Below are 19812 nucleotides of genomic sequence, written 5' to 3'. Positions count from 1 at the left end.
TCGATAAATACTTGAAAGGAAAAAAATTGAAGGGCTACGGGGAAAGAGCAGGGGAATGGGACTAACTGAATTGCACTTACAAAGAGCCAGCACGTGCTCGATGGGCTGAATGGCCTTCTTTTGTGCTGTAACCATTCTGTGATTCTACAGCACTTTGTGATAAAGCAGCGTTCTCTCGGTCTGTGGGAACATTGGGAATGGACAGGATCAAACTCAGCTCTGCTACATCCCTGTGCTCAAATATCCCCCTCTGGACACATTAACTGACTGGGATCACACGTGAGGTCACTTGGGTGAGGTAGCAGGGGACATCTGTGCCCTTGGAGCTGTGCTCCAGCAGGAGTAAGAAACCCAGTTGGAAAGAATTGTTTTCAAAAAGTGAAAAGAAGTTTATCATTGCTAAATTATTGATCAAGTTGAAATATTGTCGTTGTTACAAAAATAGCCCAGAAAGCCTGAAAATACTGAAGACAAATTTTATTTTGTGTTACAGAAACAGAATCAACTCTTTCTCTTCTATAGCTGTGAGATATGGAGCTTATCATATCTGCAGATAATCCATCAAATGCAGAAAAACGATTTAGGCAGATCTAGCGTGGATATCATTGTATTTGGACAGGCATCCAATGGCGAGAATGGAAAATTGCAGGCCATGGTGTGGAGATCCTGGTCAGGTCATCACTGTGGGGTTCAGCAGTTTTCAAAGGAACAAGCTTCCAGGAGCTCTGGAATAGAGAGGAACAGATGCTCAGAATATGGTTGCAATGGTTCTCACTCTAAATGTCCCCTATAGTAATGGAGTTTTTACATTTATATAGTTTCTTTTGTGAATCTTTGTGCTTATCCAGATGAGGGATGGAGCACTTGCATTTCAAGCATCCTGTGTTAGTGTCAAACAATTCCAGGTCAAGTACCCCATAAGTTACATACAGAGTAAAGCTCCCTCTACACTGCCCCATCAAACACGGCCAGGTCAGGTATTGCATGGTTTAGATGCACAATAAAGCTCTCTCTACACTGTTCCAACAACACAAATCGGCCCCAAATTTAAAGAAACACTTCTTACTACAGCAATGTGACATTTAAACATTTCCCACACCAGCCAACCTATGCCCTCTCTGAGTGAGATTGTCATTTAGTGCCATGTTAGGACAGCTTTGCACTGGGGGTCCAAGCCCACTAGGAACTGGGTTAAGACCACCACCTTGCATAGAATCCTTGCAGCTAGTCATTTATCCCATCAATCTGAGCTGGATTTGAAAGATCCCAGGGGTTAAAGGCCAGTGTCTAATATACTGCACGATCCAGTCCCCTCCTCTTTCCCCTCAACTGCATGCAGTATAAACTGGTAACACTCAAACAGATTTTTAAAAAATTAATTGTTTTCAATTATTCTCAAACTGTGATGATGCAAACTGTGATGATGAGCTCCCGACTGATGCTTTGGGAATATGCTGAATGTCACTATAGTCAATATCTCCGTCAAAACCATGATGATGCTGAAAGCCTGGAACGGCCGAGAATGCAGAGTTAGGGAGCCGGGATTCCAACACTCGAGATGTAGCACAGCCTGAGCTGAACAAGACGAGAGCCAGATCCTGTTTCAGGAGACTGGAGAAAAATACCACAGCTACATACAGATGGACAAGTATGGAAGCTTCATACTCGTATGGGGTACCATCAGATGCAGAGTGGAGTCATGGCTGTAACCCAAAAACAGGCAGAAAACTCTCCAGTAACCTCATCAGGATCAAGAGGGAATTTGCACACTTTTACAGCGCATATTCTCCTAGCAGGAGACAGAGATGCCTGGCTGAATTCCCACTCCCACCAAGATAACTGGCAGGACCTGCACTCCTGGATCTTAGCTACTAAGATCTGCAGGGGTGTAAAAGGCTGCATTCAGTGAAGCTACAAAACACTTGGGTGTGAGACTTGGATGCCAGAAAGTGGAATCGATAGAAGTGTGGACCTCACAACCTCAACATCCACCAGAGTATAATGGGCCACTGAAAATCATAGAGTGAATGACCCACACCCCACACAAACTCCATCACTCTCAAAACTTCTTCTTTGGATAGTGGGCCTGGCATTCACAAGGGCCATGACTGGTCTCGGAGTTCTCTCGGTCCTAGTTGGGCTCAAAGAATGGTAGAAAGGTATCTGCATCCAAGAGCCCAGACAAGCTTCATTACTGCTTCTCCCAGAATGTAGCACGACCTGGGAGAACTTGATCAAAACCCAGTCACCGCCTGGTTTAAGCACACAATAAAAATCCAACTATCTGAAGAGAAAAACACCCTGTGGAATGAAATCCATATTTCACTAATATTTACCAGGTGGTTCACAGGAGTGGACCCCTTCCATTATAGCAATGTAACTATCACCCAGGAAGCTTTTGTAATCAGTGGCATTGACCTCAATGAGGCACTGAGTGGAGTCCTTAAAAAGGAGGTCCTTCCCCAAAAACGACGTTGAGTTGAACATTGCGAAACTGCTCTCCTCGGATCCACCACGACCGTGTTTCAACTGGAATAACAAGCAAACCTGTTACTGTTGGTGACAGCAAACACACTCCCATGGTCTATATGTGAATTATAATTGGAACATTAGGAACAGGAGTAGGCCATTCAGCCCCTCGAGCCTGATCTGCTATTCAAATTAGATCATGGCTGACCTTTACCTCAACTCCATTTACCCGCCTTTGCTCTATATCGCTTAATACCCTTACCCAACAAAAATCTATCAATCTCTGCCTTGAAAGGTCCAATTGTCCGAGCATCCACAGCCTTTTGGGGAAGAGAGTTCCAGATTTTTACTACCCTTTGCGTGAAACAGTGCTTCCTGATTTTGTTCCTATTCTACTACAAGGATGAGTAGGGTCGCTGACATTCATTGATGTCTAACTCAGCCTGAACTACCTAGAGGATCCCACACTCTACACCACTCCTATACTTGTATTTTGTTTGTGATTTAACCTTTCTGCAGCATCTCTCTGTCTGTCTTCATGTATCCTGTGTGAGGATGGAGAACTAATAAGGCTGGAAATGTCACAGAGTGAGTGAGCTGGGGCGAGGCTTGAACTGACTCAATTTGTAACAGAAGGAAGTCTAATATATTCCAATGCTCACCTCCTCTGTTGTAGGTGCTCACGGAATTGAAGTGGTGACACCACCTTTTAATTCCCAAATTCGGGTAGAGCCCCGAAATTGATAGCCAATGACTCACCACCCTATTGCCACGGAAATGCTCACTGGGGCCTAGCGCTGGGTGGCTGGAGTGGCCCCTGGAGTCAGGCAGTAGGCCCATTTCATTTCGGGATTGGGGCTCTTTGACATCAATAGGGCCCCGATTTACATTTTTGGACTGAACCGCGCAGAGAGTGCGCTGTGCCCACTCTGACCAGAATCAGCCCGGCGACCAAGCTGAAGAGGACCCTGAAGCTAAGTTCCTCTTTCTTTTTCTGGGGCCGGGATGAGCTATGAATCCCCGTTTGGAGGAATCAACCTCTGGTGCTTTGTAACTTGCTACAACCCACCAAGGCAGTTTGAAATGGCCAGTCTTTTTTTTATTCATTCATGGGATGTGGGCATCGCTGGCAAGGCCAGCATTTATTGCCCATCCCTAATTGCCCTTGAGAAGGTGGTGGTGAGCCGCCTTCTTGAACCGCTGCAGTCCATGTGGTGAAGGTTCTCCCACAGTGCTGTTAGGGAGTTCCAGGATTTTCACCCAGCGGCGATGAAGGAATGGCGATATATTTCCAAGTCAGGATGGTGTGTGACTTGGAGGGGAATGTGCAGGTGGTGTTGTTCCCATGCGCCTGCTGCCCTTGTCCTTCTAGGTGGTAGAGGTCACGGGTTTGGGAGGTGCTGTCAAAGAAGCCTTGGCGAGTTGCTGCAGTGCATCCTGTAGATGGTACACACTGCAGCCACGGTGCGCCAGTGGTGAAGGGAGTGAATGTTTAAGGTGGTGGATGGGGTGCCAATCAAACGGACTGCTTTGTCTTGGATGGTGTCGAGCTTCTTGAGTGTTGTTGGAGCTGCACTCATCCAAGCAAGTGGAGAGTATTCCTGACTTGTGCCTTATAGATGGTGGAAAGCCTTTGGGGAGTCAAGAGGTGAGTCACTCGCCACAGAATACCCAGCCTCTAACCTGCTCTTGTAGCCGCAGTATTTATGTGGCTGGTCCAATTTAGTTTCTGGTCAATGGTGACCCTGAGGATGTTGATGGTGGAGGATTCGTCAATGGTAATGCCGTTGAATGTCAAGGGAACATAGGAACATAGGAACAGGAGTAGGCCATTCAGCCCCTCGTGCCTGCTCCGCCATTTGATAAGATCATGGCTGATCTGTGATCTAACTCCATGTACCTGCCTTTGGCCCATATCCCTTAATACCTTTGGTTGCCAAAAAGCTATCTATCTCAGATTTAAATTTAGCAATTGAGCTAGTATCAATTGCCATTGCACCTCCAGCAATCCCTCAGTACTACACTGGGAGTGTCAGCCTAGATTTTATGCTCAAGTCTCTGGAGTGGGGCTCAAACCCACAACCTTCGTGACTGAGAGGTGAGAGTGCTACCACTAAGCCAAAGCTGACACTAAGGGAAGATGGTTAGACTCTCTCTTATTGGAGGTGGTCATTGCCTGGCACTTGTCTGGCGCGAACGTTACTTGCCACTTATCAGCTCAAGCCTGGATATTGTCCAAGTCTTGCTGCATGCGGGCACGGACTGCTTCATTATCTGAGGGTCTGCATTTTGTAGAACTGAACAATAAAATGTGTTCACACACTCACCTGTTCACGTTTCAGCAGTTTGAGAACTTCATCTCTCTTCTCTGGTCGTGTCATAACAGCATGCGCTGGGACATCAGCCAAGTGGCATGTCAAGAATTGATCAATTGGGGCTGTGGTGCCATTTTTGCACAAGAGGCGGTAATCAGAAGAGACCAGATTCCGATTCCAGTCGACCTTTCCATTCCCTAAGAATTATTCGAACAATTATCCTCATATACCATCTGCCTGCATTTTCCTATCAAGCCTTTTGTGAGATATCTCATCAAACACCTTCTGAAAATGCATATGCACTATATCTACTGCATTCCCTTTATCGAGCAAATTGTTCACTTCTTCCAAAAAATGCTATTAAATGTGTTAAACACGATTTGTCTTTAACAAATCCATATTGGCTATCTTTAATTAGCCCATGCATATCTAAATGGTCATTAATTTTATTTCAAATTATCGGGAGTAATTATCACCTTCACCAACTGGGTGATGATCTGGAGGAGAGGACGCCCACCCATTGTAGAACGTTTCCGATTTTCATCCCGATCAAATTGTCCAGGTGGTGAAGGTGAAAATTACCCCCCATGAACTCCTAACAATTTGCCAGCACTGATGTTAGACCAACTGGTCTTTAGTTACCCGTCTCTCTCTGGAACAAACCTTCTATACTGGCTACTCTCCAGACCAATGGCACAATCTGCATATTTAAAAAGCATTGAAAAATTGTGCCAAGAGTCTCGGCTATCTCCTCTCTAACTTCTTTCAACCATCAGGGGTACATGGCATCAAAGCCCTGTTACTTCTCCATCTTCAGTTCCACTCATTTTTTCAGAACCAGTTCCTTTTCCACAGTTAACTCTCAACGATTGTTTCATATTCTCCTTCTGTAGACCTACATTCTCACTCCCATCTTGTAAAAATATCTAATGTCTCCATCATACCTTCGGGCTCCATAATTAAACTCCCTCCTTCATTCCTTGGTGACCCTATCCTTTCTAACTATTCTTTTGCATTTTATATGCTTATAAAAGCCCTTACTATTTCCTTTTATCTGCTAGCCTTTGTTCATATTCCCTTTTAGACCTTCTAATCTCTCTCTCTCCACCTCCTCACTACACTTTCTATGTTCCTCATGATTATCTTTAACTCAGGGACTGACACTCCAGCTGAAATCAGCTAGCTGAGCCCAAACCAGGAATTGAATTCTGATGTGTGTGGCTCAGGACGGCACAACTCAAGTTCACCAAGAATTGCACGTACCGTCGGTGTTCTCAGGCACGGTCGTATGTTTAACGAAAGCCACGTCACCCGCTTCCACCAGGCACCTGAAGGAGAAATCAGAATTACAAAAATAAATGCATTCAATATTTCCCTTCTTCTCCAATTTTTTACCCTCCTCTTTTGAAGACGATGACTCTCATCGGAGCACAGTTCCACAAGCACTGGCAGCAGCCCTCTGATACCCCACCCGAGTGACCTTCATTAAAATGTGAGATAGACTCATGTAGACATACTTAAATCTGGAACTCTCTCCCCTCCCAATTGTACCTATGTTTATCACCCAGCCCAGCATTCAGCTACACGCTGAACTCCTCTTGTGTCGTTGTTTCCAGCATTCTCTGTTTTTAATTCTTTGTTCCACTATTTTGTTTGGTGGGTCATTCTAAACATTTCTCATCCTTTAGCACTCTCGCGTCGGAATCAGACGGTCATGGGTTCAAGTCCCAATCCAGAGACTTGATCACAAAATCTAGGCTGGCACTCCAGTGCAGTACTGAGGGAGTGCTGCACGGTCGCAGGTGCCGTCTTTCGGATGAGACGTTAAACCGAGGCCACATCTGCCCTCTTAGGTGGATGTAAAAGATCCCAAGGCACTATTTTGAAGAAGAGCGAGGGGAGTGCTTCCCGGTGTCCTGGCCAACATTTATCCCTCAGCCAACATCACTAAAACAGGTCATCTGGTCATTATCACATTGCTGTTTGTGGGACCTTGCTGTGCGCAAACTGACTACACTTCAGAAGTGCTTAATTGGCTGTTAAGCACTTTGGGAGGTCGTGAAAGATGCTCTATGAATGAAGGTTCATTCTTTCTTTTATTACCTGAAGGCTCCGCTGTAGCTGAAGTACCTCTCGTTGCTGTTGGCTGCACACTTGTCTGTTGGTGTCGCTGTGCCTTCTCTACCGATACACAGGGAGCACAGTTTGGGGTGAAGAGCGGCATTCGCCCCAGGAGCACAGCTTTCATAGAAATATGTCGCTTCGTTCAAAAAAGAAACAGACGTTAATTTTTTTTTGTTGATTAATCTCTAGATTGTGTCTGGACTGTGATACTAAAGGGAAGTTATAACATTACTGATTGGTTTGTGATATCGCGCTGTTACCCTGAATCAATCTGAGCCCAACAATGGTCCATGCCAACCACGGCCACCATGAATCAATCAGATAGTTGGGAAAAACATTGCAAACCATTTTCACTCATCATGTTAGTTCCTCGTAACACCCTCCATTAATCCTCTACCCTGGGCATTTAACCCACTCTGCTTAACGTCTGCTCCCTACCAGAAATCTCTCCCAGCCTCTGCACCAGCACCGTCCAGAGCTATTCTGAGTGCTCCAGCTGTTCTCCCCTTCTGGGGAAGTGTCCCACTCCCCACAGCCCCAGGCCCTGCCACCCACTTCATTCTTCTTCTTCCAGTCCTGCTCTCTGGGTCAGCAGCTCGGTAGGATGCTGCTGCAGGTCAGAGGGTAAGTTTTGAGCAGGTGGACAGGCTGAATCAAGTTTGGGCCAGGCATGTGTTGAGAGCTGCTCCTGCTGCACTAAAGATTAAAGCAGACAAGCAGAACGATTGTAACTTGGGAAATCAGTAGCCCTGCTGGTCCCAACATTAAGTGAGCCTGTGAAACCTCTTAAACCTCCTGATGTTGATCTACAGCAATGCCCTACTGTGCCTCCATTGGAATTCAATGTGGGCAAGAGTGAGGTGATCCACTTTGAACCCAAGAAAGATAAATGAGAGTATTTTCTAAATGGTGAGCAACTAGGAACTGTAGAGGAGCAAAGCGATTTGGGAGTCCAAGTATACAGATCATACACAAGTTATGCTTCAGCTGTACAGAGTGTTGGTCGGATCCCATCTGGAGTACTGCATTCAGTTCTGGACACAACACCTCAGAAAAGGTATATCGGCCTTGGCAGGGGTGCAGTGCAGATTCACCAGAATGATACCAGGGTTTAGAGGGTTAAATTGTGAGGACAGGTTGTACAAACTTGACTTGTATTTCCTTGAGTATAGAAGATTGAGGGGCGATCTGGTCGAGGTGTTCAAAATGTTAAAAGAATTCGATAGAGTAGATATGGAGAAATTATTTCCTCTGGTGGGGGAATCAAGAACAAGGGGACATAATCTTAAAATTAGAGCCAGGTCGTTCGGGAATGAAATCAGGAAGCACTTTTTCACACAACAGGTAGTAGAAATCTGGAACTCTCCCCCCACCCCCCCCCCCCCCCACCCCTACATAAAGGCTGTGGCTCCTGGGACAATTGGAGCTTTCAAGGCTGAGGTCAATAGATTTTTGTTAGGTAAGGATATCGAGAGATATGAAGCAAAGGCGGGTAAATGGAGCTGAGATGTAGATCAGCCATGATCTAATTGAATGATTCAGCACGCTCGAGGGGTGAATGGCCTCCTTCTGTTCCTAATGTGCCTATGGACACTTGGAACCCAGCCTTGCTCTCCAAACACAAAGTTGTCAGCACTATAAAAGCTTTACTCCCTGCTCCTGCCTTCCTTACACTTTTGGCCCTTGGGTTATTTACCGCTCATCCTCAGACCCTGTAGTATTTCTGCTCCAAGCCCACAGTTTGTGTCTCAGCTGCAGTTCCCAGATGGGATGGGACTGTTCTCTCCCAGCCCAGAGCCAACCCTTAGTTTCTCACACCAGTAAACATTTGTAGCACCTCCAGGGCAGCCTTGTCCCCATCCAGCTCTTGTCTACCTGGCCCAGATCCCCACCTCTGACCAGGTGCATTTTGATTGTCACCTTACTGTGTGCCCTAGATTATAGAACTATAAAAGATATAGGTTCAGTAAAGGAACTTATATGAGATGCAAACAGTAGGAAGCATACAGGAGAGATAAGATACGGAAAAAGACAAACTTACATAAAGAGTGTGAAAAGAATTGAAGAGAAATATTCTCCAAAAGCACCTCCCAAACCCGTGACCTCCACCACCTAGAAGGACAAGGGCAGCAGGTGCATGGGAACACCACCACCGCCAAGTTCCCCTCCAAATCACACACCATCCTGACTTGGAAATATATTGCCATTCTTTCATCGTTGCTGGGTCAAATTCCTGGCATTCCCTGCATAACATCACTGCAGGAGCACCTTCACCACACGGACTGCAGCGGTTCAAGAAGGCGGCTCACCACCACCTTCTCAAGGGCAACTAGGGATGGGCAATACATATTGGCCTTGCTAGTGATGCCTATACTCTAAGAAGAATAATTATAAAAATATGCAGATTACAAGGAGAGAAAGTGTGTGATAAGTACACAGAGTGGAAAAGAGGAGACACACAGAAAGACAGAGAAAAGTGACAGGAAAAAGGAGAGAGCAGGAGAGCAAGAGACAGACACTCAGGAGGAGTGAATTTCACCTTTAATTTTGCCCTTGAGAAACTCCACAGGAGATGCACTAGCTCGAGCTGTTAAAAATTTCACCAGGGGAGTGAAATGTGGAACCACACTTACAATTATAAATGTCACAAGCACCGATTTTTCCATTTTTAATCAGGGTCGCCATGGGAACGTTCCACCCAGCAGTACGCCCGACAGCTGTGTGACAGGACTTCTTCCCTTTCAGCTTCTCCCAGTTCAGCTCTGGGTCCTTTACAACGGCCACGGCATAGTAAGAGGCTGTGAGAAGAACGCAAACATGTTTAACAGTCCTAATGGAAAAGTGGATAAATATTTGAAGCAGAGTAGGATTCAGGGCTATGGGAAGACAGCAGGGCAATGGGTTGGTTTTGGATTGCTCCAGCACCAACGGCCTCTAAATCAGAATGTTGGGGATCAAGCCCCATTCCAGGATTTGAGCACGCAATCTTTCTTCATCCTCCAGTGCAGTACTCGGAGCGGGGGCGGGGGCTGGATCCTGTAATTGAGGAATCAGGTTACATCTTAGCTGTGGCGATACTTCTGCCTACCATAAGAACACCCTCCTCCCCTCTCCCTTCCCCAACACCCCGACTCAGGCCTTGAGGTCATTTAAATAATTTGGGCGCTTCTAACTTGGAGATTGGGTCCTGGAAGAGCAGAATGCGGTGGGCAACAGAGACTGGAGCTTCAGAGAGGGGCCGTCCAACTGCAGAGGGTGGGGCAGCTGGAAATGCCTTCAGGAGGTCACAGAGGCCTCTGTGCTCCTGGTGAAACGTTTCACAAAAATATTTACATTTTCAATACTGGTGCTGGCTTTATGGGCCATTTTCTCCACTTGTAACAACACTGGGTGCCAGTGAAGAACAGACCTGCCTGGAATCCAGCATTGCTGTGATTCAACTGATGGAAAATAAGTTGGATGATGTATCTCTGTTACATAGATATTATAATACACATGCCCAATATTGCTTGTCACCTGTTATTTCTGGTGGCAAATCAAAGGTGTGTAAAAATGACCCTGAACTGGCAGAATAGGTTCACAACCCATTTCTCACTTCCATCCGCCCTAATTCCACCATAAAATCAGTGGAGGGAGGGCGGAAAATCTACGCCAATGAATCCTGCATTGTTGGAGGTGCCGTCCTTTGATTGAGATGTTTAACCAAGTCTTTGCTTGCCTATTCTGGACACCATTGAAGATCTCTTATCAAAGAAGAGCGCTGGGTTCAGAAGAGGTCTGGGTTCTCCTGGTGCCTTGGCCAACATTCCTCCCTCAACCACCAGCACCAAAAACAGATCCACCAATCATTCACCTAATTGCTATTTGTGGCATCTTGCTTTGTGCAAAATGGCTGCCTGCATAACAACCGTGACTGCACTTCAAAGTAATTCATTGTATGTGGAGCATTTTCCAAGAGATATGATGAGGCACTACATAAATGCAAGTTCTTTTTTTTCCTTGCTTCCCCCCCCCCACCGCCCCCCCACTCCTGACTGTTGCTGGGGTACAGTTCCACAGCCACTAGCAGACCAAAAAGCCACTCTTTACGTTTGATCCCAGTCAGTCTGCCAAGGCCGGTAGCATCACAGCCAAGCAAGATTCTCTCCCGTCTCTGGCTAATTTTTCCCTTCCCCAACCAGGGGTACTGAGCTTAATTGTAATACCCCAACTGAGATCAAAACTCAGCACAGATGGGGAATTAAATCTGGAACCTTCGGGTCTGTCTGATCCAATGCCACATTGGGTGGATCTTTAACCACTTGGCCATCAGATGTCCGACAAGACTATTATTAACACTGGTTCGTCTGAAGGACCTTGAACCGTGATCCTGCCATTAGATTTTAGTCTCTGTCCTGCAGGTCCATTTTCTGCCTCATTTTGTTGCCACATCCCAGAGGCTTGACCTGAGTCTGAAGCCACCTCCATCCCCTTTGCTTGTACCCAAGGGTCTTGATGCAGATCCACCTTTGGGAGATTTAATGTAACACCCTGCATTTAGTGTACGCTTCCTCAAGCTCTAAAAGATGTCCCATTCTATTACATTTCCAGCACTGGACCATGGTTGCATTATCCTAAAAGACCCCATTGCCAGGTAGCAGCATAGCACTGTTTTAATGTGGGAATGTATGTGGAGCTCAATGGCAGGTGAGTGCATGGCAATGTTTCGAGTGGAGTGGAGCTCATCAATTATGATCGCACAGAGTCAGTTATGATTTGACTGGGAAGTAGATGTTTTAACACTTACGTATCTTGGTGTTAACTGCTGTGGGTTTGCATTGTTCAAGATTGGCTGCAGAGAGAAAGGAAGAAAATTAATTTAAACACCAATTCCAAGTTTACATTCTCCATACTTAAAGAAACTGACAATAATCTACAACGCACTGATTTTCTGATCTCCGCTGCACCCAGGCAATCCAAATTGCCTGGGTGCTGATCCAGGAAAAACACTTCTGGGACTTGTCCCTTAACATTATACTTCTAGGACATCTCATTTTTAGATAAACCCTTTGGACTTTGATATGAATTATGGCTTTGTATAGGGATTCCTGAAGCTCCATTAAAATGGGACACCTGAACTATTTCATAGAAATATTCTACATTGGTTGTAGGACACTTCTATAAAACACCGTGGATCCCCTGACTTTGAAGAACCTCAGGAATTCTCTGAAAAAAAATGGACACTGTGCAAACCTTTCAGCCTTAAGCATGAAACAAGGAATGCACAATGAGGACAAGGAGTGGTGTAGGAGGTGGAAGGCCCAGCTGAAGGGTTTGAAAAGTAAGGCCAGGCCCACTGTTCCATGATATTAGTAGAGGCTGACGCTCTATCACAGACCAAAGTCCTTCCACTTCAAGAATCCAGACTGAAATTCAACGCACACACATGGGACAATTTTCCCCTTGTCAAATTCAGTGGGTTCTCGTGGGGAATGAGCTTTGGTTGGGCCAACTGAGCTGAGGTCCCAGTGACCCCCACACAAGCATCTATTCCATTTGTTGCTTAAACCCCAAATTCATACGGTGATAATAGCAATTTAGAACTTCATGAAGGACACTTACTTTTGTCATAATACTCTGCCATGACTGGAACGAGACCACACTTCCCTCCAACGTAGACCTCTCCACCATCGAGACTTGCTGCATCAGCGTCACCAAACTGCAACCACAGGATTTATTTAGTGTCTCTCTCTCTCTCTCACACTCTTTCCTTTCCTCCACAGCATAAACCAACAGGTTTCTCTCCATACTTGTATTTAGTACATGAAGCTAATCATTCGGTGTGGACAGGCAGGATAGATTCCAGCTCTCTCTCTCCTCTCTAGATATAGCCAGGGATTATGACTTTCTAGAATTACCAAGAGGTTTCCTGATTTTTCCTGGCTATTAATTGCTATCAGCCGCTGGGACTATTCTGAGCCATCCAAGAAGCAGAGTTTTCAAGGTTACTGTCAGCATCCACAAGGTCCTTGTGTAACAAACCAGAGATAATTGAACAAGTTAAGGTTAGGGACCATCTTGGAAACATAATTGAGTTTGGTGTCAGACTCATCATGAATAAGGAGACTACGATGTGAGGTTGTTAATTGTGGGAAGGTGGACTTTGGAGGAGTGAGGAAACAGTTAAAGGAGTTGGACTGGAAAGGATTGTTAGAAGAACAAAACTTGTAGGAGTGGTATACATTGAAATGCACAATGTAGGGATTATAAAGTAAATTTACCCAATGGGTACTTTTACTTTGTTCTCGGAATGAGGGTGACGCTGCCAAGGCTGCACCTATTGTCCATCCCGAGTTGCCCTGAGGTGATGGTGGAGGGCCCTCTCCTTGACCCCTGCAGTCCTTGTGGCGATGGTGCTCCCGTGATGGTGTTAGGTAAAGAATTCCAGGATATTGACCCAATGACAATGAAAGAACAGCAAGATATGTCCATATCAGAATGATGTGTGACCTGGAGGAGACGGTGTTACCATGACATTATTGCTTTTCTTCTCAGTGGTAGAAATTGCAGGAGAGGGAGGTGCTGTCATCATAACCTTGGTAAGTTGCTGCGTGCATCCTATAGATCGTACATACGGCAGCCACAGTGTGCCAGTGGTGGAGGGGGCGGATATTGATGGCATTGAACTTCTTGATTGTTGTTTTGACTTTACCCAACCAGACAAGTGGTGAGTATTCCATTACACTATTGTCCGAGCTTTGTAGATGGAGGAGGGGGCCAGGAGGTGAGCCACTCATTCCAGAGTTCCCAGCCTCTGTCCTGCTCTTGTAGCCATGGTGTTAATATGGTTGGTCCAGTTAAGCTCCTAGCCATTGAACCCTGACAAAGGGTCATAGACCTGAAATGTTAACCCTACCTTCCTCCCTACGCAGATGCTGAGCCTGTCCAGCATTTTCGGTTTTTATTTCAGATTTCCAGCGTGTGCTTGGTGGGACCATGCAGATGGAGTTTTATTCTGTATCTAACCCGCACTGTGCTCGACCCCAGGGTCAAAAAAATGGAAGAATCCACTTGTTAACATTAACTTGATAAACACGGCATTCAATCAACCCCCTAAAAAATGTTTTGTAAATCATTGCTGTCATTTACCATGATCTGTTTGATGCAGTCCTCAGCGTTGTGAGCCGTGACACAACTTACTGTCCCCCAACTGTTACACTTCTGTTTTTCAAGGTCACCAATGGTACACCAGCGTAGCTTGTCAGGATTCAAGGTACTGCTCTCATCTACAACACAAACATTTTGAATGGGTTTGTTATCCTTCTGTGATAAACTATAATTTACAGACTGGAGCAGCATTTCAATCGGTGAGTCCCTGTATAAACAGTCTGGTAATACTGCATGAATTGGACAACCTCAGAGATCCAGCATCCTACAGCACAGCAAAGGAACAGTAAACTGCATCGTCTCCCAATGGCCCCATTGGTAAAGGTACCCCCAACTGTGAAACTAGATTATATACAGCAGAAGGTCATAGGTTTGACAATGCTGAATTTATGGGAACACAGCATTACTGAGATGAAAGAAGACCAAGGCCCATCTAGTTCGCCTTCTACCGTCCTGATAGTCACATGATACAATGGTAATGGAGTTGTTGATTGTCGTACTAATCAATCTCTATCAATTAGTCTACAACAGACCCAGACATGAGGTGAGGAAAATCCCAGTGGTGGAAAGTTTTGGGAACCAAGGGTCTAAAGTCACTTGTTCCTCCCAAGCATACTACACTTACGACGTCATGTCTCAAATGACTCACGTACTGTATCTCAAAATGTTATTTTCTTGGCTAGCAGATCTCAGTCTGGATAATCTGGGCAGGAAATTGGACATGAATTTAGATTTGAGGTTAGGATCAGATCAGCCATGATCTTATTGAATGGCGGAGCAGGCTCGAGGGGCCGATTGGCCAACTCCTGCTCCTATTTCTTATGTTCTTATGACACAAAGCTGGGGTGGAATGTGAGCTGTGAGGAGGATGCAAAGAGGCTCCAATGTGATTTAGATATGTTGGGTGAGTGGGCAAGAACATGGCAGATGTAGTATAACGTGGATAAATGTGAGGTTATCCACTTTCGTTGTAAAAATAGAAAGGTAGATTATTATCTGAATGGTGATAGATTGGGAAAAGGGGAGGTGCAATAAGACCTGGGTGTCCTTGTACACCAGTCGCTGAAAGCGAGCATTCAGGTTCAGCAAGCAGTTAGGAAGGTGAATGGTATGTTGGCCTTCATTGCAAGAGGATTTGAGTACAGGAGCAGGGATGTCTAACTGCAGTTATACAGGGCCTTGGTGAGACCACATCTGGAGTATTGTGTGCAGTTTTGGTCTCCTTATCTGAGGAAGGATGTCCTTGCCATGGAGGGAGTGCAACGAAGGTTTGCCAGACTAATTCCTGGGATGGCAGGACTGACGTATGAGGAGAGATTGGGTCGACTAGGCCTATATTCACTGGAGTTTAGAAGAATGAGAGGTGATCTCATCGAAACATATAAAATTCTAACAGGACGAGACAGACTAGATGCAGGGAGGATGTTCCCGATGGCTGGGGTGTCCAGAACCAGAGGTCACAGTCTCAGGATACGGGGTATGCCATTTAGAACCGAGATGAGGAGAAATTTCTTCGCTGAGAGGCTGGTGAACCTGTGGAATTCTCTACCACAGAAGGCAGTGAAGGCCAAGTCATTAGATGTATTCAAGAAGGAGATAGATATATTTCTTAACGCTAAAGGGATCAAGGGATATGGGGAAAAAGTGGGAACAGGGTACTGAGTTAGACGATCAGCCATGATCATTTTGAGTGGCGGAGCAGGCCCGAAGGGCTGAATGGCCTACTCTTGCTCCTATTTTCTATGTTTCTATGTTTCTATAACAGTTGGTCTGCAATATTGGCCTCAGCAACCCTCGACTAGGCAGATGAAAAATCAGCCAGGGTCTCCCCGCTGGATCCCTCACCAGTGACCCCTGTTGGAAAGTGTCCTGGTGTGGACATCATGTGAAGAAAGGATCGGGCTTGGCTGCTAAACCCTCAACAATTGAAGAGCCTGAAAACACTCAGGGGGTCATTTTAACCTCGCTCGCCCGTCGGGAAACTGTCAGGATCGGGTGCAGTGCTGGTTTTACATCTCGATTTTACTCTCCATTGCGGTCAAATCCCAAAATATCTGAACAAGGTCAGAAAAAAATCAGTTAAAACCCAAGTAAGTAACGAAGGGACTTAAAAAAAAATCAACGACAATCCACAATCATTGACTCAGTTCTCAGGCCCCACTTTTATGGGGCTCACCACTGGAATCTTACTAGATAATTTCTTTAAAAAGTAAAATTAAAGAACCAATGTTTTATTGTTATGGATCCAGCCACTTACCTGCTACTATGATGGTGACATGGTAATAAAAATAGTTGGAGTTAGGAGGCTGCCCAAATTCATCAGTGGAACGGCACTCAATCATAACGCAACAAATCTTGACCTGGAACCAAAGTCAACGAGGGTGTTCGTCAGGGGGGCCTCTAGTGCTGTAAGTCTATTCAGAATGCAGCAGAAGAGCCAGAAATCAAGCTGAGACCAGGGTACAATGAGTCCCATCCTTCCCTGCCAGTTTCTGCAGAGCCTTGTTTGGGGCCAATCCACCAGCAGGCCGGTACACCCAGTGAGAAGAAACACACCAGCCTGCTGACTGGTGGAAGTAAAGCAGGCCTGGGCCATAGCCTGGTCCCCTTATGAAGGGGGCTGATGGGCTGCTCTACATGTGGCTCGGGGGAGGCCCCAGCCACCCACAACCCACCCCCAATCCCCAGAATGGGCAGCCTCTGCCACATTGTGGAACCTTCCCCTGACCCCGGTCACGGTGGAGGCTGCCTGCGGGCGTATCCCATCACTTACATTAGGATGTCACCCCGCAGGTTCTCGAGGCCAAGATGATTGCTATTAATCCTCACCAAAGCAAACTCCTACCTTTTTTAAGAATCCGTATAGCGTTTGCATAGTCACTGCCAAGATAGAGAAGGAAGTCTATCCCATTGGGGAGGTGAATCAGGTTCTGTGTTGAGTCTTTGAACATCAAATCTTTCTGTCCATATTTTGTTGAGTTGAAGAGATTGAAAGGCGAATTACTCTGCGGCCCAAATAATTCCTGTAAAGCACATTTGAAAATTCAATGGTGTTTATATGAAGCCTCTTAAAACTCAAGCATTAAACAGCTTTTTAAGCTCCAGCAGGCACATTTCATCCGGTCACATTTTCAATACTATAATTTGACATCAGCACTTAGAGATATCTGATGCTGCACTGATTCTCTTCTGTAAACTAGGGCCTGTACTAAGAGCCAAATTCTCCCCTGGCCGACAGCACGAATGGAAACATTCAGCAGATAAGTCTGCATCCGTGGAGAGAACAGATTGAGTCAGAACCTCAGGTATGGACCCTTCATCAGGATTCATGTCTGCTTTGTGAAGAGTGTATTCGGACGTTAGAAGCTGGTCCTCATGATTTGTCGCAAAATGTACCTCATCCAAATCTCTTCCGTCCTCATCCCATCCCACACTAATTCCTGCTCACCTATCACCCCTGTCCTTGTTAACCTTCATGGACTGCCATCTCCCAACTCATTGCTTTCAAAATCCTCATTCTCCTCTACAAGTCGCCTTATAGACCTTCCCTTCCCTGCCTTTGCAACCTCCTTCAGCTCTATGTTCCAGCAATGCTTTCTAATCTTCCACCTCTCTCCTCCTTTTCACTGTTCCTCCCTCTCTCCCCCTGCACCTTTACTGATACAGCCTTGAGCTGTTTTGTTCCCACACTCTCGAATGCTCTCCTTAAACTCGTCTGCCTTGCTGCATCTCTGCTCCTTTAAATGACTTCTCAGAACCAACCTCTTTGATCCCACCTCGGCCCACTTCCCCTACCCTTCTCCCAGCTCCCATAACCTCTCTGCTGCCATTGCTTGGCATCTGGTTAGTTTTTTTTTATGTTCTAGCTCTGTGAACCATTAACCATTCTGGGGCAGGTGCCCCTGCCTGCAGTGATGCATGAACTGGTTCACGGACTGCCCATCTCCCTGATGTCCAAAAGGGGGAGCCACAGCCCTGGTTGAAGAGAACAGGTAAATAGTCCTCTTCTCATCCAATGCCAGGATTGTTTACTATTCGATTCCAAGGTGATGGGGCTCACGTGAAGGCCAGATTGTCACCTACGCCTGCTGTCTGCAGACATAGCTACAGCTGGGCCTATCAGAGATGAAGAATGCCCCCCTACTACTTCAAAAGCAAAACACCACGGATGCTGGAAATCTGAAATAAAAACAGAAAATGCTGGAGAAGCTCAGCAAGTGAGGCAGCATCTGTGGAGGAAGAAACAGAGTTAATGTTTCAGGTCGAAGACCTTTCATCAGAACTGAATGGTGTTAAAAGAGTTAAAGTTTTTGAGCAAGTACAGAGACAGGGAAAGGGGGGGGGAGGAAAGAACAAAAGGGAAGATCTGTGATAGGGTAGAGGGCACGAGTGATTAAATGACAAAAGGGATGATAGTGCAAGGCAAGGAGGGTGGGAATGGGACAGGGTAAGAAACAAAAGATTTATCAGGACCAGCTGTAAATGGCAGCAGCAAAACCATTACAAGCACTAGCTGACGGGAAAAATGGGAGCAGAGGTTATGATCTGAAGTTATTGAAATCAATGTTGAGTCCAGAAGGTTGTAAAGTGCCTAAACGAAAGATGAGGTGCTGTTCCTCAAGCTTCCGTTGAGCTTCATTGGAACAGTGTAAGAGGCCGAGGACAGAGAGGTCAGAGTGGGAGTGGGACGGGGAATTAAAATGGCAAGCGACCGACAGGTCAGGGTCACACTTGCGGACAGAGCGGAGGCGTTCAGCAAAGCGATCACCCAATCTTATATGATCAACTTCTCCTTTGACTCCATTCACTTCCCCCAAATAAAAGATGTCGCTATGGGAACCCAGGGTCCCAGCTGTGCCTGCCTTTTTGTGGGATACATGGAATGTTCCTTGTTCCAGTCCTACTCAGGTCCCCTCCCTCACTTCTTTTTCCGGTATATTGATCTCTGTATTGGTGCCGTTTCTGCCCACGGATCCGGGTTCTGCTCCACATTCCAATGCTTCTGCCCCTAACTACACCAGAATTCCGCCTCAAGGAGGAGTGTAATTTCTGGGCTATGGATCTTTAAAAGTGGGAGTGCAGTTAGAAAAGGCCATTAATAAATTATGAGGGGTTTTGATAGAGTAAATCAGGAGAAACTGTTTCCACTAGTAGGAGGGTCAGTAACCAGAGGGCAGGGATTTAAGATAATTGGCAAAAGAACCGGGGAGAAATGAGGACAATTTTTTTTACGAGTTGTTATAATCTGGAATGCACTGCCTGAAAGTAACGGTGCAAGTAGATTCAAAAGTAACTTTCAAAAGGGAATTGGATGTTTACTTAAAAAGGAAAAATTTGCAGGGCTATGGGGAAAGAGCAGGGGAGTGGGACTAATTGGATAGCTCTTTCAAAGATCCAGCACAGGCACGGTGGGCCAAATGGCCTCCTTCTGTGCTGAATGATTCTATGATAAAGGGAAAATGGGATTCTGGGTTTTACACACAGGGACATTGAATATAAAAGCAAGGGGCTGGTGTTGAATTTGTAAAAGACAGTGGTTAAACCACAACTGGAATATATATGCAGTTCTCGGCAATCCATTGCAGGAAGTATATTAGAGGCATGGGGGACAGTAGAGGATTCACTAGAATGATACCAAATAAGAAAGAAATTGTTTTTATGCAGTGCCTTTCTTATCCTCAAGATGTCCCAAAAGGTTCAACAGCCAATGAATTACTTTTGAAGTGTGGTTGCTATTGTGTTGTGGGTAAACATAGCA

At 45.7% G+C, this 19812-nt stretch overlaps 1 protein-coding gene across 1 annotated transcript in view; it reads right to left on the bottom strand.

The window, feature by feature from the left end:
* Positions 1-462: 462 nt before the first annotated feature.
* Positions 463-19812, bottom strand: part of LOC137331632 (serotransferrin-1-like) — a 74978-nt gene continuing 55628 nt past the window's right edge. The window contains exons 8-17 of the mRNA XM_067995559.1: positions 16900-17077; positions 14037-14173; positions 12510-12606; positions 11695-11739; positions 9542-9706; positions 6888-7044; positions 6048-6112; positions 4797-4981; positions 2337-2529; positions 463-725 (exon numbers count right to left, since the gene is read on the bottom strand). Coding sequence (XP_067851660.1) covers positions 691-725; positions 2337-2529; positions 4797-4981; positions 6048-6112; positions 6888-7044; positions 9542-9706; positions 11695-11739; positions 12510-12606; positions 14037-14173; positions 16900-17077 — 1257 coding nt within the window. The 3' untranslated portion in view covers positions 463-690. The remainder of the gene's footprint in view (positions 726-2336; positions 2530-4796; positions 4982-6047; positions 6113-6887; positions 7045-9541; positions 9707-11694; positions 11740-12509; positions 12607-14036; positions 14174-16899; positions 17078-19812) is intronic.

This window comes from Heptranchias perlo, chromosome 13, assembly GCF_035084215.1.
Source record: "Heptranchias perlo isolate sHepPer1 chromosome 13, sHepPer1.hap1, whole genome shotgun sequence".
NCBI classification, from domain to species: Eukaryota; Metazoa; Chordata; class Chondrichthyes; order Hexanchiformes; family Hexanchidae; genus Heptranchias; species Heptranchias perlo.
The sequence above is the reverse complement of the archived record's forward strand: the minus strand, read 5'-3'. Positions and strand labels throughout refer to the sequence as shown.